The sequence below is a fragment of the Setaria viridis genome, chromosome 6 (assembly GCF_005286985.2).
Source record: "Setaria viridis chromosome 6, Setaria_viridis_v4.0, whole genome shotgun sequence".
Classification (NCBI taxonomy): Eukaryota; Viridiplantae; Streptophyta; class Magnoliopsida; order Poales; family Poaceae; genus Setaria; species Setaria viridis.
The window spans coordinates 8,596,348-8,614,572 of NC_048268.2; the positions used below are offsets into that span (position 1 = coordinate 8,596,348).

At 43.7% G+C, this 18,225-nt stretch overlaps 2 protein-coding genes across 3 annotated transcripts; one reads left to right on the forward strand and one right to left on the reverse strand.

The window, feature by feature from the left end:
- Nucleotides 1-6,286: 6,286 nt before the first annotated feature.
- Nucleotides 6,287-11,176, forward strand: LOC117860470 (plasma membrane ATPase). The gene is made up of 11 exons (XM_034743766.2): nucleotides 6,287-6,437; nucleotides 7,105-7,224; nucleotides 7,383-8,612; nucleotides 8,729-8,873; nucleotides 8,959-9,123; nucleotides 9,210-9,448; nucleotides 9,559-9,591; nucleotides 9,694-9,775; nucleotides 9,864-10,024; nucleotides 10,119-10,292; nucleotides 10,394-11,176. The coding sequence occupies exons 1-11, from the start codon at nucleotides 6,396-6,398 to the stop codon at nucleotides 10,853-10,855; spliced, it is 2,853 nt and encodes a 950-aa protein (XP_034599657.1). The 5' UTR covers nucleotides 6,287-6,395; the 3' UTR covers nucleotides 10,856-11,176.
- A 694-nt stretch (nucleotides 11,177-11,870) lies between these two features.
- Nucleotides 11,871-15,913, reverse strand: LOC117860471 (ACT domain-containing protein DS12, chloroplastic). Of its 2 annotated transcripts, none has more exons than XM_034743770.2 (10): nucleotides 15,445-15,913; nucleotides 14,320-14,374; nucleotides 14,129-14,251; nucleotides 13,731-13,825; nucleotides 13,467-13,551; nucleotides 13,314-13,373; nucleotides 12,861-12,916; nucleotides 12,447-12,552; nucleotides 12,309-12,377; nucleotides 11,871-12,203 (listed from the first exon to the last, which is right to left on the reverse strand). In XM_034743770.2, exons 1-10 carry the CDS (start codon nucleotides 15,570-15,572, stop codon nucleotides 12,141-12,143), a joined length of 840 nt encoding a protein of 279 aa, XP_034599661.1. In that variant the 5' UTR covers nucleotides 15,573-15,913; the 3' UTR covers nucleotides 11,871-12,140. The 2 variants fall into 2 exon arrangements, with proteins under 2 accessions (XP_034599661.1, XP_034599662.1); XM_034743771.2 differs by having other exon boundaries at nucleotides 14,129-14,248; nucleotides 15,445-15,909.
- Between the last annotated feature and the right edge of the window lie 2,312 nt (nucleotides 15,914-18,225).

The following is an 18,225-nucleotide window of genomic DNA, read 5'->3' on the forward strand; positions in this document are numbered from 1 at the left end:
CCATATATGGTCCACCTTTACGTAATGCTCTATGTTCATCAAAACCGTGTAAGCAGAAATTAATGTCCAAGTTAATTACTCATTTATGTAATGCACTATATATGATCATCCTTTATGTGAGTTTTTGGCTCATCACATGATTATTCAATCAATATAAACAATATTAAAAGGTGCAAAATAATTATATGGTCAAAACGTTAACTTGATCACATAAGCTAATAGGATATATTTTTGCATGTTTAAAACATTGAGTTTTTTCATTTTTTCTTATTTAAGTAAAAGTATTAAATCAACTTAAAACACATTAAGAATTATAGTTTAAACTGTTTTTGAGTACTTCTTAAAACCAGTAATCTAAAAAAATATTTCAACATCTCATCTACTCTGCTACATTTATTACGCATTTATAAAATTTATAGCATTTTAATTAAACTAATTATTGAAATAAAAGGGTGGAAATAATGGTTGGCACGGGGAAGGCAAATGGGAGGGATCCTTTATTCCCGGTTGGTAATACCACCGAGACTAAAGGGGGGCATTGCGGCCGGGTGCCGACGCGCCACCACCTCCCTCCTCCTCCGACCCAGCCTCCTCACCGACACCACCGTCCTAATCCCGGTGGCCCCAACACCCGTGCGCCGCCACCTCCTCCTAGACTCCTCCATCGTCTCGGCCCCCGGATCCTCAGCTCGTCGCGCCAGCCCTGGCCGCCGTCCACTCCCGTGTGCCACTGCCACATCCCAGCACCCCTCCGTCCTCTTCAATTCACTGCCGCCCCACCATCTGCGGCAACAATCAAGCTCCCCGGGGCGCCCCAGTCCGCCGCTGCCTGCCCATCCCCTACCATCAGCTCGGACTGAGATACGCCGCGCCGCGCTGCCCTAGCTTGTTGACACAAGCAAGGTTAATGATTTTTGTTTTCTTAGAAAAAAAGTAGTATAAATTAGAAAAAAATAGTACAAATTAGAAAAATTAGTATAACTTAGTGTAAAATAGTGTAAATTAGTATAAATTAGTATAACTTAGTGTAAATTGGTATAAATTAATGTAAATTAGTATAAATTAGAAAAATTAGTATAACTTAGTGTAAATTAGTATAAATTAATGTAAATTAGTATAAATTACTATAAATTATTATAATTTAGAAAAATTAACATAAATTAGTATACATTATGTTAAATTAGTATAAATTAGTATAACTTAGTGCAAATTAGTGTAAATTAATGTAAATTAGTGTTAGTATAAATTAGAAAAATTAGTATAAATTAGTGTAAATTAGTATAAATTATGGTAAATTAGTATAACTTAGTGTAAAATAGTATAAATTAGTGTAAATTAGTATTAAATAGAAAAAATTAGTATAACTAAGTGTAAATTTGTATTAATTAATGTAAATTTGATTTGTTTCATCAAATTCCTTTTCCTACTAGGCAAGTTTATTTATAATTGCGTGTATATGTTTATTGTACTAGTCAAGACAAGTTTTTTATAATTATATGGTTGTTCTATGATTTCATGTATATCCATAGTTGTTGTATAATTTCATGTGTATAACTAATTGTATTATTAGTTAAGATGGGAGACGAAGAGGATGAAAGGTTTCTAATGGAGCAGATTATTGCTGGTGGTAGTAGCTCAAACATTCCTAGAACCTACACCGAAGATGAGGGTAGCTAGGCGGACATGTACCTCAACATGTCCGGTGATGGCAATGATAAGCACGAGCACGGCATTGATGGCAATGTGGAACAAGACATTACCGTGATGGAAGGTTCCGGCAAGGTATATATCATTTTCATTATTTCTATGACTTCATATTCATTATTACTATGTACTAATTAACGAATCTTGAACTTTTAGCCCTCTGGATCGATGACACAAAAGAAGTCATGAGGACGTACAAAAATAATGGAGGAAAGGCTTCAAATCACCGAAGTGACAAAATAGAGCTAGCCAATTGCTCCCGAAAAAGTTGCTAGAAAGTTTGTGAGCCAATGTGGGGTAATGGTAAGGGACAACGTGCCCATCAGCATTCGAGAATGGAAGTCTAGTAAAAAAGATGATCCATACATGCTCCCGCAAACACAAAAAGATATGTTGTGGGCAGATGTCAAGAAACACTTCACACTTCCAGAAGGCATCGATGAAAAAGATGTGAAAAACTGGATGCTCAAGAAGATGGCAACCCAATTTTAGACATTCAAAAAGAATCTGGATACCAACTATATGAAGAAGAGCCGAACTCTAGATTTTAATGACTAGACAAAGTTAAAAGATCACTAGAACTCATTTCTGGAATACAAGAGGAGTGAAGATAGTGCGAACAGGGTTTGTGTCAACACAGACAATGCCTGTCAGAAGGAGTACCATCATCGTCTAGGGAAAGGTGGTTATAGGAGTGCAATTCCCAGATGGAGAAAGATAGAACAAGATCTAATCGATCGAGATATCATACTAATTGGCCCGATCGATCGAAGAATTGGTATTACGCTCACGGAGGCACCCTTAGCCCTGAGGATGGGACATTTGTTTTGAATGAAACAATATGTGAGAAGGCCCTCGGTCTTATCAAAAACATTGAAGATTCCAAAGTGGGAAAGTTCAAGCCTGATAGAGAGAACGATGAGCTAACTTTGGCGCTCGGGAATCCCAAACACCCACGATGGTGCCGAGGCTTCGGGGGTGGTTCCATGGGAGTATGCTTTCCGTAGGGGCATCGACACATACAAAAGGTGGAAGAGAAGAAAGGAACAACAAGAGAAGAGGTGGCGGCGCATGTTAGAAGTGAAAGTACATGAACAAGACGAAAGAATGCAAGAAGAAGTTCAACGGCAAGTGGCACTAGCACTTAATGATATGGCCCAATCTGGAGAACTATGGGATACCAACATCATCATCAACCCTTCTCAACGCTGAAGCAGTTGTGCTTCCACAGGGGTCCCCGATGGAAACATGCCAAGCTAACCCATAGTTGTGTAGGACAACCAACGGTACCCTGTGGATGACATCACTCAGTGCACCTCATGTGAGCTGTACAGACCATTTGGCAACCTCGCAATTAAGGTATACATGTATATAACATATACAATTATCTCAATTGACCCACCCCTTGGGAATTTAATAACTTCTTTATTTCTCCTATATGTATAGGTGGTGTACGGAAGTGCTTTACCAATCCTGCCAGGACAGACAAGCCATGGCACGGCGATTCCACCTGGCTGCTCCACCGTTGGTGTGGAGCAGATTTGTGATAGTAAATATGAAGACCTAAAGCTCAACCTCCCAGAAGGTGACAGGAAAAGGACACTAGGAGATGCACTTCACGGTACCATTCTATGGTGCAAATGTTACATCATCATCCCCGATCAGAAGGCATCATTTCTTCCCATAGATCCCCCGTGGCCACCATCTCCTCAGAACTCAAGACCGTCATCTCCAGCACATCCACCTCTAGGACCGTCATCACCACCCGAGACCGTCGCATCCTGCTTGATCACCGTCTCCAGGACCATCGAATCCTGCAGGTGCAAGCCATGATGATGACCAAAACACCCCTCCTTGATCACCGTCTGCAGCACCGGCACTAAAGTCTGGTGCAAGCAAGGAAACACCTGCAACACCTCTCAAGAAATCATGACCACTGCCTTCGAAGCTAAGGCAGCCAAAGGCGAAAGAACCGAGCAAGAAACCAACGAAGAAGTCGGAACCTATTAAGAAGCAAGGAGGTGATATGACTCTTGAGGAATGCGAGCAGGTATCGCAAGCACAGGTGAGGGAGTTCTTTAAAGCATGCACTGCAAACAAAAAAAGCAAAAAAGCTAGAGCCACAGCTAGTAGATCCAACAAAATTAAAGTTTTTTATGGGCATGAAAAAGGATGTCAAGAAGAAACTACTTTTGAACTACGATCGCCCGTTACTTAAGTCTTGGCGGAAGAAAAATTGAGGAGAGTCGTCGTTCGGTCATACTATCCCCCAGCTTGGGCAGCAAGATCAGCAAGCAGATCAAGACTCTCAAGCTATAGCAGCTTTCCCTATAGAACAACAAATCAAGGTCATTAAGTTTATGGAAGAGACAATCTCTCGCTTTCTGAAGTTCTAGGGCAAGCCGAACCCCCACCTCCAGAAAAGACTATACCTAAATCGCCCTTTGAGTTAGGCAATCCTCTAGTCAGGCCTGAATTGGTACGAAAACTCACAACTAAGATGTATGAATTCCATCAGTGGTACATGGAGCAGTCGACCAATGACAGGACCATGTTCGCTCTTCTTGTTAAACTGATTGATTATTTCGGTGACGGTGAGCAACTGTTGTGGTTGGAATTTAAGAATATTTATGAAGTGTACCATCAAGATGCCCTTGATGTCTCTCTTATCATCGCCTGGGTTCTGTAAGTGTGTGTTTATTAGATGTTAACTGTGGCTCAGATCATTATTGTGTGTGTGTCGTCCCACTAACTTTGTCTTTCATTTTAGATAGGATGCAAATTCAGAGGTGCTGCCGAGAATCGTACTTCAACGTTGGCTTCATGGAACCAGCGCTTGTTAACCAACAGCAGATATAGGATCACCCAAACGATACATTGGACTGAATATACAAATTCTTGGAGCAACAGAATTACAAGCAATACATACTACTATCTTACAACTTTAAGTAAGTGTGGGTACCATCTGTTTTCATTTTCCTTTCCTAACCTAATTAATGCTAGTTAGTTCTAATATGAACATTTATGTACGCAGTTTCCACTGGATTTTCCTTATAATTATGATTGATACAAGCAACGTTATAGTGTTTGATTTGTTGAGGAAATCAAAGGACGAGTACCAAGAAATTGAAGACTACCTTAACTTGTAATACTTCTGGACCTTTATCTCTATGCAAAAGTTTGTTTCCTTAATTTTCATCTAATATTGTATCATTCATTATTTTAATTCGCAGTGCATGGAAATGATTCCATAAGACTCACCATGGTGATTTCAAAGAAAAACTTACATTCAGTACAACTTTTTCAGTATGTGTGAAGTTTGCACATTTTGTACCTTCTATAACACGAATATTTCATAACTTGTTTTTTTCCACTAAAGTGCTTGAGACAGGAACAAGGGAATAATTTATGTGGATACTACGTCTGTGAGCACATATACCATTTCATGAGGGACAATGTGCTATCAGACGATGCAACTATACGTAAAATAAACCTATTAATTATTAATCATTTTCTAGCTCCTTTTATTTAATTGTTGGTGTGACATTTACATATTTCCAAATTATAGATGTGATGGATTAGCGAAGAACTCTTGGAGTAGGAAAGGCTTTTGGCAATCCAAGAAATACTCATAGGATTTTTGTGGACGAGGTAATAAATTCCAAAGGAGAATTTTATTACAATGAACGTTCAATAGCCGTATTGAGCAACACCACGTCAGGAGGATCCTAAGAATCAAGAGGACAACCTATTGTATATGTAGTAATTGTATTAATACTAGTTTGATGTGTATAATATACTAAGAATTATATATATAGTAGTTATAATTAATATTATGCATATACTATCATGAAATATATATACGATATGCATACAATACGAGCGTATACGTGTAAGTAGTATACGCTAAGGATGTATACGATATGCTAAGTGAAGTAACAATTAGCATTAACATGGAAAAGAATTCAGGGTAAAAAAAGGGTAAAAAGGAAAAGTCTTTAGTCCAGGTTGGTAATACCAACTGGGACTAAAGGGGCCACATGCATGCATGGCGGCCCCTTTAGTCCCGGTTGGTATTACCAACTAGAACTAAAAGGGGTCTTTAGTCCCGGGTCATTGATCCGGAACTAAAGAGGAGGACCTGTAGTTCCCAATAATTAGTCACAGTTGGATATTCGAGAGATATAATTCTCTCCGACCAGGACTACAGCACATATTTCCACCGGTGGATACCAGGTGTTCCCTTATTTGAGATCCTGCGTGGAACTTCTGATAGACTAGAGCTCAGCAGATAACAGGAAATTAAAGATATAGAGCGATAACTGGAAGTCAAGCTATGCATCAGTTCTCAACATTCAAATTGTAAAGCCAGCTTACTGTTTTGCACATTGACGTCGTTATCGATTCGATCTCAACCGGATAACAGCCGCCGATAATCCCTAACACCAGCAGCACGCCTCTCTCTCGCGCGTAAGATAACAGATGCCGCCGCGCGCGATGGAAGAACGGACGGTAGATATGCACGCAGCCTGAAGCGGGGCCCACGCACCACACGCGGCCGGGCCCCTATATAACAGGCGCACGTCGCTGCGTTCCCACCCCTCCTCACCGGCCGTTACTGCTGCCTCCAGCGTTCGTCGTCGTCCCTCCCTCCCGCGGCTGCGGCGGCGGTTGCGCCAGCAGCAGCTCAGATGGCGGGGCTCGAGGAGATCAAGAATGAGGCCGTCGATCTGGTACGACCAATCCACCAAAGCAACCCCTGCTTCGTTTGTTCTTGCATGCCCGGTTTCGTCGGTCCTGTACTTTCCTTCGTCGCCTTATCTGACCATGTCTCTTCCTTGGAGTCACTCGTTTTAGAAGATCTAACTTGTTCGTCACTTTGTTTCAGAGGATCTACAAGTCTTTCCTAACATAATCAGATGATGACGATAGATCACGGAGAACTTTGACACTAGTTTTTTGAAAGAAAAAATCATGAACAGTACAAATTAGCTAGTTGTACATGTATATGATAGATCTAATCTTATTTTAATTTGCTTTCTCCAAAAGAACATATACCTGGCCTCTGATCGTCACCCAGCTCAGCCTAGCTCGTACTGGAGTAGATTAGCTTATCGTCTTTTGCTCATGTGAAGCTAGCGATAAAGATGCCTCCTCTCTTTTTTTTCCCGTTGCTTGAGTCACGGGTAACAAGCCGCTTCAAGCGGCTTCCAGTTTCCCCTCCATCTGCAAAGATTGCGCTTTTTATTTCTGTTCCTTGATCTGCAACCACCGCGCTTTTTTCGGCTGGGCTCATTAATCACATCTACTAATCATTGATTAGACAGACGTCGCTGTTCAAGGGCTTCGACAGGTAGATTTTCATGGCGTCCTTGGTTTTGTTTTCGTGATGCATGGCAGGAGAACATCCCCGTCGAGGAGGTCTTCCAGACTCTGAAATGCACCAACAAAGGCCTCTCCTCGGAGGAGGCCCAGGCGCGCATCGACGTCTTCGGCCCCAACAAGCTCGAGGAGAAGAAGGTTTTATTTTTTTTACTCATGGTTTCTTATAATTTCCTACTAGTCTTGAACTGAATCCATGTCCTGCTCCATGATCAGTTCGGTTGTGGGGAGATTTATGTGCTGTAACAAACAATGGTGGAGACTGTAATGCATGGTTTCTTGTGCGATGCGTGCAGGAGAGCAAGATTCTCAAGTTCCTGGGGTTCATGTGGAACCCGCTGTCGTGGGTGATGGAGGCGGCGGCGATCATGGCCATCGCGCTCGCCAACGGCGGCGGCAGGCCGCCGGACTGGCAGGACTTCGTCGGCATCGTGGTGCTGCTGATCCTCAACTCCACCATCTCCTACATGGAGGAAAGCAACGCCGGGAGCGCGGCGCAGGCGCTCATGGCCAACCTCGCGCCCAAGGCCAAGGTGCTCCGCGACGGCCGCTGGAGCGAGCAGGAGGCCGCTGTGCTCGTCCCCGGCGACGTCATCAGCATCAAGCTCGGCGACATCGTCCCCGCCGACGCGCGCCTGCTCGAGGGCGACCCGCTCAAGATCGACCAGTCGGCTCTCACCGGCGAGTCCCTGCCGGTGACCAAGGGCCCCGGCGACAGCATCTACTCGGGGTCCACGTGCAAGCAGGGCGAGATCGAGGCCGTCGTCATCGCCACCGGCGTCCACACCTTCTTCGGCAAGGCGGCGCACCTCGTCGACAGCACCAACCAGGTCGGCCACTTTCAGAAGGTGCTCAAGGCCATCGGCAACTTCTGCATCGCCGCCATCGCTGTTGGCATCGTCGTCGAGATCATCGTCATGTACGCCATCCAGCACCGCCGGTACCGTGACGGCATCGACAACCTCCTGGTGCTCCTCATTGGAGGCATCCCCATCGCCATGCCCACCGTGCTCTCCGTCACCATGGCCATCGGCTCGCACCGGCTGGCCAAGCAGGGCGCCATCACCAAGCGCATGACCGCCATCGAGGAGATGGCCGGGATGACCGTGCTGTGCAGCGACAAGACGGGAACGCTCACCGTCAACAAGCTCAGCGTCGACAAAGGCCTCATCGAGATCTTCGTGAAGGGCGTCGACCCTGAGGAGGTCATTCTGCTCGCCGCCAGGGCCTCGAGGGTCGAGAACCAGGACGCCATTGACGCCGCAATGGTCAGCATGCTCAGCGACCCCAAGGAGGCCAGGGATGGCATCGAGGAGGTGCACTTCCTCCCCTTCAACCCCGTCGACAAGCGCACCGCCCTCACCTACATCAGCCGTGCTGACGGCAGCTGGCACCGTGTCAGCAAGGGTGCTCCAGAGCAGATCATGACCCTGTGCAAATGCAGAGATGATGTCGTCAACAAGGTGCACAACGTCATTGACAAGTATGCTGAGCGTGGCCTGCGGTCTCTCGCCGTCGCCAGACAGGTATACATTCTGATCGATCATTCGAACAATCTTATTTGAAAAGTATCTTCTAAATATACAGATTATTATTACCTTCTTGTTTCCTGTGTATAAACTTTTGTCACGTTGCACTATAGGAAGTGCCGGAGAATCGCAAGGACAGCCCCGGCGGTCCATGGCAGTTCGTGGCACTGCTGCCCCTGTTCGACCCGCCGCGGCATGACAGTGCAGAGACCATCAAGAAGGCACTCAACCTCGGCGTCAATGTTAAGATGATCACTGGTATATCCTGCTTTGTCAGTGCAAGATTATATCGAGAGGTGAAGTGTTTGAGGCTGACGAATGTGATACTGAATGATTTCTCTAGGTGATCAGCTCGCCATTGCCAAGGAGACGGGCAGGAGGTTGGGGATGGGCACCAACATGTACCCCTCGTCGGCGCTGCTCGGGCAGTGCAAAGATGAAGCCATTGCCTCCATCCCGGTAGACGATCTGATTGAGAAGGCCGACGGCTTTGCGGGCGTCTTCCCAGGTGAGAATCAGTACGATTAGAATTTGCACTTGATTCTAATATTTGTTAATCAGTCTGAACCCTGAATTCTGCATCTTTGTGATCAGAGCACAAGTACGAGATTGTCAAGAAATTGCAGGAGAGGAAGCACATCTGCGGGATGACGGGCGATGGCGTGAACGACGCCCCTGCACTGAAGAAGGCGGACATCGGGATTGCAGTTGCCGACGCCACGGACGCAGCCAGGAGTGCTTCTGACATTGTGCTTACCGAGCCTGGGCTCAGTGTCATTATCAGCGCCGTGCTCACAAGCCGAGCCATCTTCCAGAGGATGAAGAACTACACTGTAAGTCTGTTGTCTGTAAGCAGCACACCTGACATCTGCAGAGTATGTTTCAGTTTTGCAACGTTCTGATACAGTTTAAACTGATCTTTCTTCTCTTGTCATTTTTTCAGATTTATGCAGTGTCGATAACAATCCGTATCGTGGTAAGTTAAATTTTTTACCAGGGCCAAAAGGATGAACCTGTCAACATCTGTTCTTGTATGCACTTGTTTGAATGTTTGATTTCTCGTGATGGCAATCTGCAGCTCGGATTCATGCTCATAGCGCTGATCTGGAAGTTTGATTTCTCACCGTTTATGATCCTTGTCATTGCCATTCTCAACGACGGTGAGCTCACATGACAAGCAATGCACGCTAATCCTTCAATGACGCCATTGGCAAGCTCAATTGAACTCGATGAAATGGATGGATGCAGGAACGATCATGACGATTTCTAAGGACAGAGTGAAGCCATCCCCGCACCCTGATAGCTGGAAGCTGAACGAGATCTTCATCACCGGCATCGTGTACGGGTCCTACCTCGCCCTCATGACAGTCATCTTTTTCTGGGCCATGCGCAGCACCGACTTCTTCACGGTCAGTTTCCTTTCCCTGCGATGTCAAAATTTCTACCTTGCTGCAAGATGGCCTGAGCCATTTGACTTTGTTTGCTCCGACGCCCTTGGGACAGAACACGTTCGGCGTGAGGTCGCTCCACGGCAGCCGGGAGGAGATGATGTCGGCGCTGTACCTGCAGGTGAGCATCATCAGCCAGGCGCTCATCTTCGTGACGCGCTCCCGTGGCTGGTCCTTCACCGAGATGCCCGGGCTGCTCCTCTGCGGAGCCTTCATCGTCGCCCAGATCGTAAGCCATCTCCCTCCTCCGTGCTGCCCAGCCTGTACTACGCATCGATCGCTGATCGATCCATGATCCATCCCTCACCTGAGCACCATTGCTGGCTGCAGTTCGCCACTCTTCTGGCAGTGTACCCGACCATCCGGTTCGCGCACATCCGTGGCATCGGGTGGGGATGGGCGGGCGTGATCTGGCTCTACAGCGCGGTCACCTTCCTGCCGCTGGACGTATTCAAGTTCGCCATCCGGTATGCACTGAGCGGCAAGGCGTGGGACACGCTGTTCGAGCACAAGATCGCCTTCACCCGAAAGAAGGACTACGGCCGGGAGGAGCGGGAGGCGCAGTGGGCGACAGCGCAGCGGACGCTCCATGGCCTGCAGACGCCGGAGCTCGCCGGGATCCTCAACGAGCGCAGCAGCTACCGCGAGCTCTCGGAGATCGCGGAGCAGGCCAAGCGCCGCGCCGAGGTGGCCAGGCTGCGGGAGCTCAGTACGCTCAAGGGCCAGGTCGAGTCGGTCGTCAAGCTCAAGGGACTCGACATGGAGGGCATCCAGCAGCACTACACCGTGTGATGGCGGCCTGGTCGCCAGATTCGGCCGCCGGCTGGCCGCCGCTCCGTGCCCGTCGTGCATTTTCAGCGACGGCGCCGATGCAAGCCGGCCGGCGTCGGCGTGGCAGCCTGTAAACTGAATTCACTGTGTCAGTCAGTCTGATCGTCATAGGCTATGCCTTTGCTTATTAATGGGGCAAGGCGTGCCTCAAGTTGTTTTGGCTTAATGCAGCTTATTAGCTTGCCATTTCCATTTGGGAGGTGTAAAATGCATGTATAATAGCAGAGTATATTAAATTTCTGTCACTGGAAATAACAGCAGAGTTGCAGTGGTTGTGATGAAGCCTTGTCCTTGCGCACTGTAATGTCGTTTTAAATTTCGAAAGGTTGACCTTGATATATTTTGACCAACATTTAATCAAATGGTTTTTTTCTGATCCTGCTCCTATTTTGAACTGCAATTATGTTTTTATCCTCATTTTTCTAAATTTATGATTTTGCCCTCAACTATTGTTATGTTTTTACCCTCATTTTTCTAAATTTGTGATTTTACCCTCAACTATTCACGAGTCATTGTGATTTTACCCTTGATTATTTGCCCCTATTTTGACCGCTGATTAGAGCAAAATTGCATTGACTTTGAATGGTCAAGGGCAAAATAAAAACGAGAACAGAATCAAAATTACACTTCAAAACAGGATAAGGATACAAATGCCCTCGTCAAATTTATATATGAAAAATCACATCAATGGATTTATATACGAAGTCCTTTTAAAACGATGCTGATTTTGTAAGAATTTCCAATAGGTGAAGTTACAATGGTCAAGAAATATGCTTTTAAAGATCGTACTGAAGTACATATTACATTTTCAACTACAATTGACTGCTAGCCCACGGTTGCCCTTTGGACTAAGTCACTGTTCAGCACTCTCAAAGAAATTTCATCTAGTTGTTACCCAGAAGATTATTTTCTGTAATTTCATTAATCTGATGAAATGTACAAAATAAACACAGCATTTGATCCAGACACTGGATGATGGCCCCCACAATGTCCCATCTTATTATCACCAAATAATGCATCCCAGGTAGCAAAACAATCATGCGTTACATGTTTTAGGCATCGCAGTCTTCTGCACTTCATACAGCAGATTCCTTGCCTAACCTTAAATTGGTGTGATGCCAAACATCAAGTATACCTCCTCAGTCCATCTTTTTAAAAAATTATTGTGCTTATTTCAACAACTTTGATGATACTATCAGATTCATGTGAATCCCATCTCAGGTGGGGGTCCTTCATAATTATCTGGCTAGAAACTGGCATCCTCTGTTGTCGGCCGTCTCAAGAAATAGCGCAGGCTATTAGAAAGAATCTGCAGAGATGAGGTAAATCAGAATGATGGCACCAAAATGCCATGCTTACGAGTATGTTGAGAACCAGATTGTCAAGACAAAAGAACAGGTCTTGTAATCTTTACCTGTTTCAAAGCCTCAGTCAAATGTTTGCCCCTGTAACTGACATGGAATTTTGCTTTTGCCAATAGCCCCTATAAGAGAAAATGTCAGGACATGAATGGTTCCTTGCATGAACAGAGACTTCATAAAATTAGTGTCACCTCAGTATCAAACTCTCCAGATTGGACAGTTATGTTGATGTCAGAGATGATCCTAACAAGATCAACCAGTAACCCTGGACGATCCGCTGTTTCCACCACAAGTAAGCTGAAATGGAATAACATAGAATGATCGGAGATCGAATCGCTTTGATATTATAGAGTAGGAATTTTGAAATAATCCAGCATTTCCATTGGTGAAACAATATCAGTAGGTCAAGCAAGGAAAGCCAGCATATCTGTAACAGATACATGTAGGCAATGTGTTTTTCATTCAAAGTGTTCAGACAAAATCAGGCAAACATGTTCTTATGTTGCTTCTTGTTGGACAGTATGAATTTCTTTAAATAATGACAAAAGTGAATACTTTTCCTTATAATGTGAAGAACATTGCACCAGTTAAGAAAGACGTCATACCTTCTTTCAGGGCCGTCGGCATAGATATCTATGTGGGTTGCTATGTCCACATCAACCTGCCGATTTACAAGTGAACCAGGGAAGGTTTTTTAGTCTCCAGAACAAAGACAAAATTCTGATGCTATACTTGGTCGCAATTTCGTGGCCATTGTATCATAGTTCAGTCAAGTATGTACTGAAAACAGATTGCAGATCTAGCTACAAGGTGACGACAACAAGGACTTTTGATTCGGTTAACTTTAGCAATGGAGGGACAAAAAAGGAACCAACAGCCAACTAGGATGCTGCAAAAATGAGTATCTTTTACACCTGTGTGCTTTTTCTTTCTCAAGATGGATATAGATAAATAAGATGGTTTTGTGGACCTCGATAGAGACACTGACATGTTTTCAGTTCAATATGCTACGCATTAAATAAAGCCAAGCCATTGATGTAAATGAGTTTAGGCGATACCTGTTCTGCAGGGGCTTCGGGCCCAAATGTTGCCCCCATAGCCAATTGACTGCTGGACTCCTGGTCCCAAATTACAAAAGAAAAAGAATTAAGAAATTCTTTAGCAACACCGTAAATTTATATAAGTAAAAATCAAAAGTTGAAGGCACTTACCGGATGATATTGTATCATGTTGTTAATGATCGTCAATCGTACTGCTTCTAACAACTCTGGGTCATCGATTTTGCGGCCAGTGGACCTGTAGAGCATTCCTGTCACTCATTCTAGGCAAGAACTGATAGATGCAGGAAGTACAATGAAGAAAGACGTCATATTCTGTTGTAAGTAGGAGTGTAGGACACTAAATTTAAATGAGAGATTCCTCATGTCAATTTTTACATATTTGATGAAACAGCATAGGAAGGAAGATTCACTTACGCTTTAGTTATAGCAAACTTGTTATGCTTGCCCGTAGAATCAAGGCAGACACTAGCTTTAACAACATTTAGCCCTAAGTTCTTCAGGGCATTCATCTGCACATTAAACAGAGCATATTTTATCCATACATTTCTCATAAATCTAAGGCTAGTTTTAGTGGAGGTTTCATCAAAAGTTTCATGACCATTAAATAACATGACACATCAACAATTTTGTTGACGTGGCAAGGTCATTATGAGGAGAGAGGAGAGAGAGTTTCATCATATGTGAGAGAGAGTTTCATCACCATGAAACCCAGCAGGCAAGTGCACTGAGACTGGCCTAAGATATGGGTGATATTAACAAGATCATTTAGTCCATGGTGCGAGTATAATGAGAATTTAATGTGAAAAGCATACTGTATCAAGAAGATCGCCAAGACGGTCACCCAAGGTTACTTCAACAATAGTTGCATCCGGATCTGAGTCTTGATCTATTATAACTTTCGGGGTAGGGACTGCATCAGTGTTGCTCCCATCCTGCTAACGAAAGTATATGTGGTTGAACAAGCAAGTTCATCCAATGTTTTTTGGTAACCTACGCTATGTACCTCAACAGCTGCAGGGGAAGCAGCCCTAGGAACCCTCACAGCTGGAGAAGACAATCTGGAGAGAGGAAAAGATCAGTTACAAACACCCCAAATTGGAGAGAAAGATACACTGGAGGTTATATATATAGAAAAGATGGAATAACAAAAGATTGTAGGTTAGTATTAACATACTCTGCAGCAACTAGACTATGAAACTCCAAAGGAAAACTCACGCGGTCTTTTCGACATGTTATAAATGTCCCCTCACTTTGGTATTACATTATGATAAAGACTAGTAATCAGTACTTCCCTGCAATTCCAGGAAACCCCAGACTTTCTATAAACCTACTTGTTGCTGAAAATGGATTCAACAGACCATACAATCTTTTAACCAATACATGAGAATCGTGAAAATTGTCAAAATCCATGATATTTGGAAGGTGTCTCTTGCCTTACGAAAACCAGATGTGGACAAGATAATATATTGTCAAATCCTTAATGCAAAACTACATATGGGTGAAGTTCAAGGATGTACAGTTAGACTGCTTTGTTCACAGACTAAGCTAATGATTTCCCTGTATGCAACTAGCCATTTAAGAAAAGACTTAAAGAAGCTTAGAACAAGATAGAGTGTTTAAGCAAATTTGTAGGAGCGACTTCCTTCCGAACCTCATTCAAATTGTGAAATGAAAACTAGGCACCTGTCAGTACATATCCAACAGGCTCATACAGCTACAAGTACCAAGAGATATCAACCTCCTGAGCACATTCATTACTTCACCAATCAGCACTACCACTTAACTATGATATCATCAAGATATGACCAAAACAAGGCTGCTTTACAATTTCTAACCCCTTTTCATTAAGCAAACCAACAAGTAGTACACTCTGCAGCTAAAACAAAAATCAAAGAATCCAAGAAACAAGTTATGCCATAATGATGTTAATTAGCATCCTGTCCTAACAAATTCAGGAACCAACTACAATCCCAACTGAGCGAAGTATATTCTGTGCAACGCAGCTCGCACCTTTGAAACATCCTACCATAACAACAGAAAAAGGAAATACTAAGCAAAGGCTCGCAACCTCGTCCACCCAAAAGGGGAAGGGAAAAACTGAATCTTGGCCAATGGCCAATCCCCTCACCTCAGCATAGCGGGCGCCGCCGGGACAAGAGGCCGCCACCGGCCAAGAACCGCGGCACCGCGCGCAGACACGCCGGTGCACGGCCGGAGGGTGCCGGCGGCGGCGACGGTCACGGCCATTTCGGCCATCTCTCCTCGAAGAAACGGGCGGACGGGGATCCAATCCGATCCAGTCCAGGAAGCAGTGGCCAAGAAACAGGGGGCGGGTGGATGAGGAGGCGGTGCTACAAAGGCGAAGGCGAAGGCGATGGGATCATGACGAGGATGTCTGCGGCTGTCGCGACCGCTCTATCCATAGGATATGGGGGACGGGGTTCCGGAATGGGAGGTGACCTTGTGCTCTCCTCTCCGCTCTTCCCTTCGCCTCACCTCAGCCTCCTCGGGATATATATCTCTCATCACTCCATCTCTTCACTCTGTATGATGTCCCTTTCTGATAGAAGAAATCCGGAGTTATGCAGCTTGAGAAAATGTATGCTGGGATGGAAATGCGGTGGTGGGGGGAGAGGACAGGTGCAGATAAGTTGGTTGGGGGTGGTTTGGTCCTTCTTGATGCAGCTGGAAGGATAATGTAGGTGTCAGTGTCAAGACCACTAGGCCCAAGGTCCATGGAATGGAAGAGAGAGAATTTGAGGCCAGGGATTGTAAGAACTTTGTGTAATTCTGGCCTATACGAACTTGTAATGTTTTTCTTTTAAAAAACAACTTGTTGGGTTTTTATAATAATTTGATTTGAAATTTGTCTAAAAAGTAGTTTGATTTCTCTTGTAAACATAACTTATATCCATCCTATGCGTTGTTGACATGGAAAGAAAAGCATAGGGAGCATGGCAACACAATACAAAGGAACACAACAAGCAACACAATACAACGGAACACAACAAAATCCACCCGAGTATCAAAAAATCGGTGCAATGATTTAACATCTCTACCACAAATAAAATAGAATTTTTTGTGACAAAATCGACATCAAACTAAAACCCAAGGAAAAAAAGGTATTGCACAACGTGGGAAGAGTGGCAACGTGAAGCTAGCCCATACAATTATTGGGAACGGACAAAACTGAGCTCCAGTGATGCTCAAAAAAAAACTGAGCTCCAGTAAAAATTGTTATTCTTTCTTATTGATCGAACATATGTTTTTGATTGGCAATCTATAGTGTTGCAGTTTAGCGAACCAAAATTGTGAAATGAATTGAGATCATGGTCGTTTTTTGTTTATGAATGAAAGGGGTATGTTCAATTGTACCTGAATATCTAATTTGATAGATACAGATACTTCATATGCCTTTCATATAAAAATGAGTTCACCATTCAAATCTAAACTTTCATAGCGGCTTAAATGGACAGATTCCGATTGTTTCAACCCAAGCACCTTTTGTAAGATAATTTAGATTCAAATCAGAAAAGATATATAGAAAAATATCACTAATGTGAAACAAATCAATTTTATTTATTAAATCTTATAATGGTTTATTATGTTTCTTTTATTGGATCTAGAATATCAAGTTTAAGGCGGTAAGGCCCATGTGTAGTTCAACTACATTCTAGCTGCATTTGGTTCATAATCGAAATTCAGCAACCACATATACGTGGATAATAAATATGTTCATTCACTTAATACTTCGAATTGAGTCGTGTATATCGTGTAAATAATGTATGCCACCTAAGGATGAGCGTTTTATATATCAAATTCTACTCTCTGCAGACGAGCATCGCGTAAGTAGTTGTATTTTACCAAATACAACTACAATTGTCAACTAGTTGGGTACTTGAGTATTATCCTTTCCCCTCCTTTTTTTCTACAATTCATTTAGGCTGAGAAGATAAGCTCGGGTATCATGATGGAGATGGACTATCATGTTTGTATTTTTTTTATACAAATCTGGGCACGGTCTTCTTCCCTACTTCACCACTGGGAAATACTTTCTTTTTCGTCGCGAGGAAGAAACTACTTTGCTTTCAATACAATATGATTCTTGTAAAAAGGAAACACAAAGATGGGCCACATATGATTGGATCTCAAGCATATGCATAAGCATTTGTCTTTTCATCTTCCTCTTTTTGCCACGAATATGGATGGATAAGCATTTGACTATATGCTGTCATGCTGACATATTGTTTTCTTTACTGTTCTACAGACCCTAAGAAATGAGGCTTTGAAATTTTAAGCAGCATTCATGTGAATTTATCTTTCAAAGAAAGCAGAGTTTCATGCGGTGGTCTTGGTAGTTTTAATTTCGTGATTTCGTCTAAGTTAATTTCTTCCTATTACTGTGGGATGATTGATGGGTACGCTACCAGTGCTGGATCGTCAATCAGCATGACTGTTCGAGATCCATCGATCGCTCCTTCCTCATGCCCTACCTTTCTGTCCTGGTGGCTATGGTTGAATGAAATAAAAGCGAGAAGATGACAGATTTCGTTGATGGACTGTCCTGATGGGGACTGCCTTAATGATACCAATTTTGCGAGCGATGAACATGCATTATGCAAATCTTCAGACAAAGACAACTGAGAGTCTATTTGCAGCTTTTAAGTTTTTCTGAAAAGCTGCTGCTAGCCCTTTTTTTTTTACCAACCGAGTTCGATTAAGATCAAAGAAGCTTGCTAATAGTAGCTTCTAAGGGGAATCAATATACCACGGATCATACTAATGTTGGTAGTAAGCCCTGAATATTGGTAACACATTTTAACAGGCAAGATTGAAGGGCCTCCCTCGCATTTTTGGCACGGTGGAGAATCCATGATTTCTCGCGCACAAGAAGCCGTGTGCTTGAAGA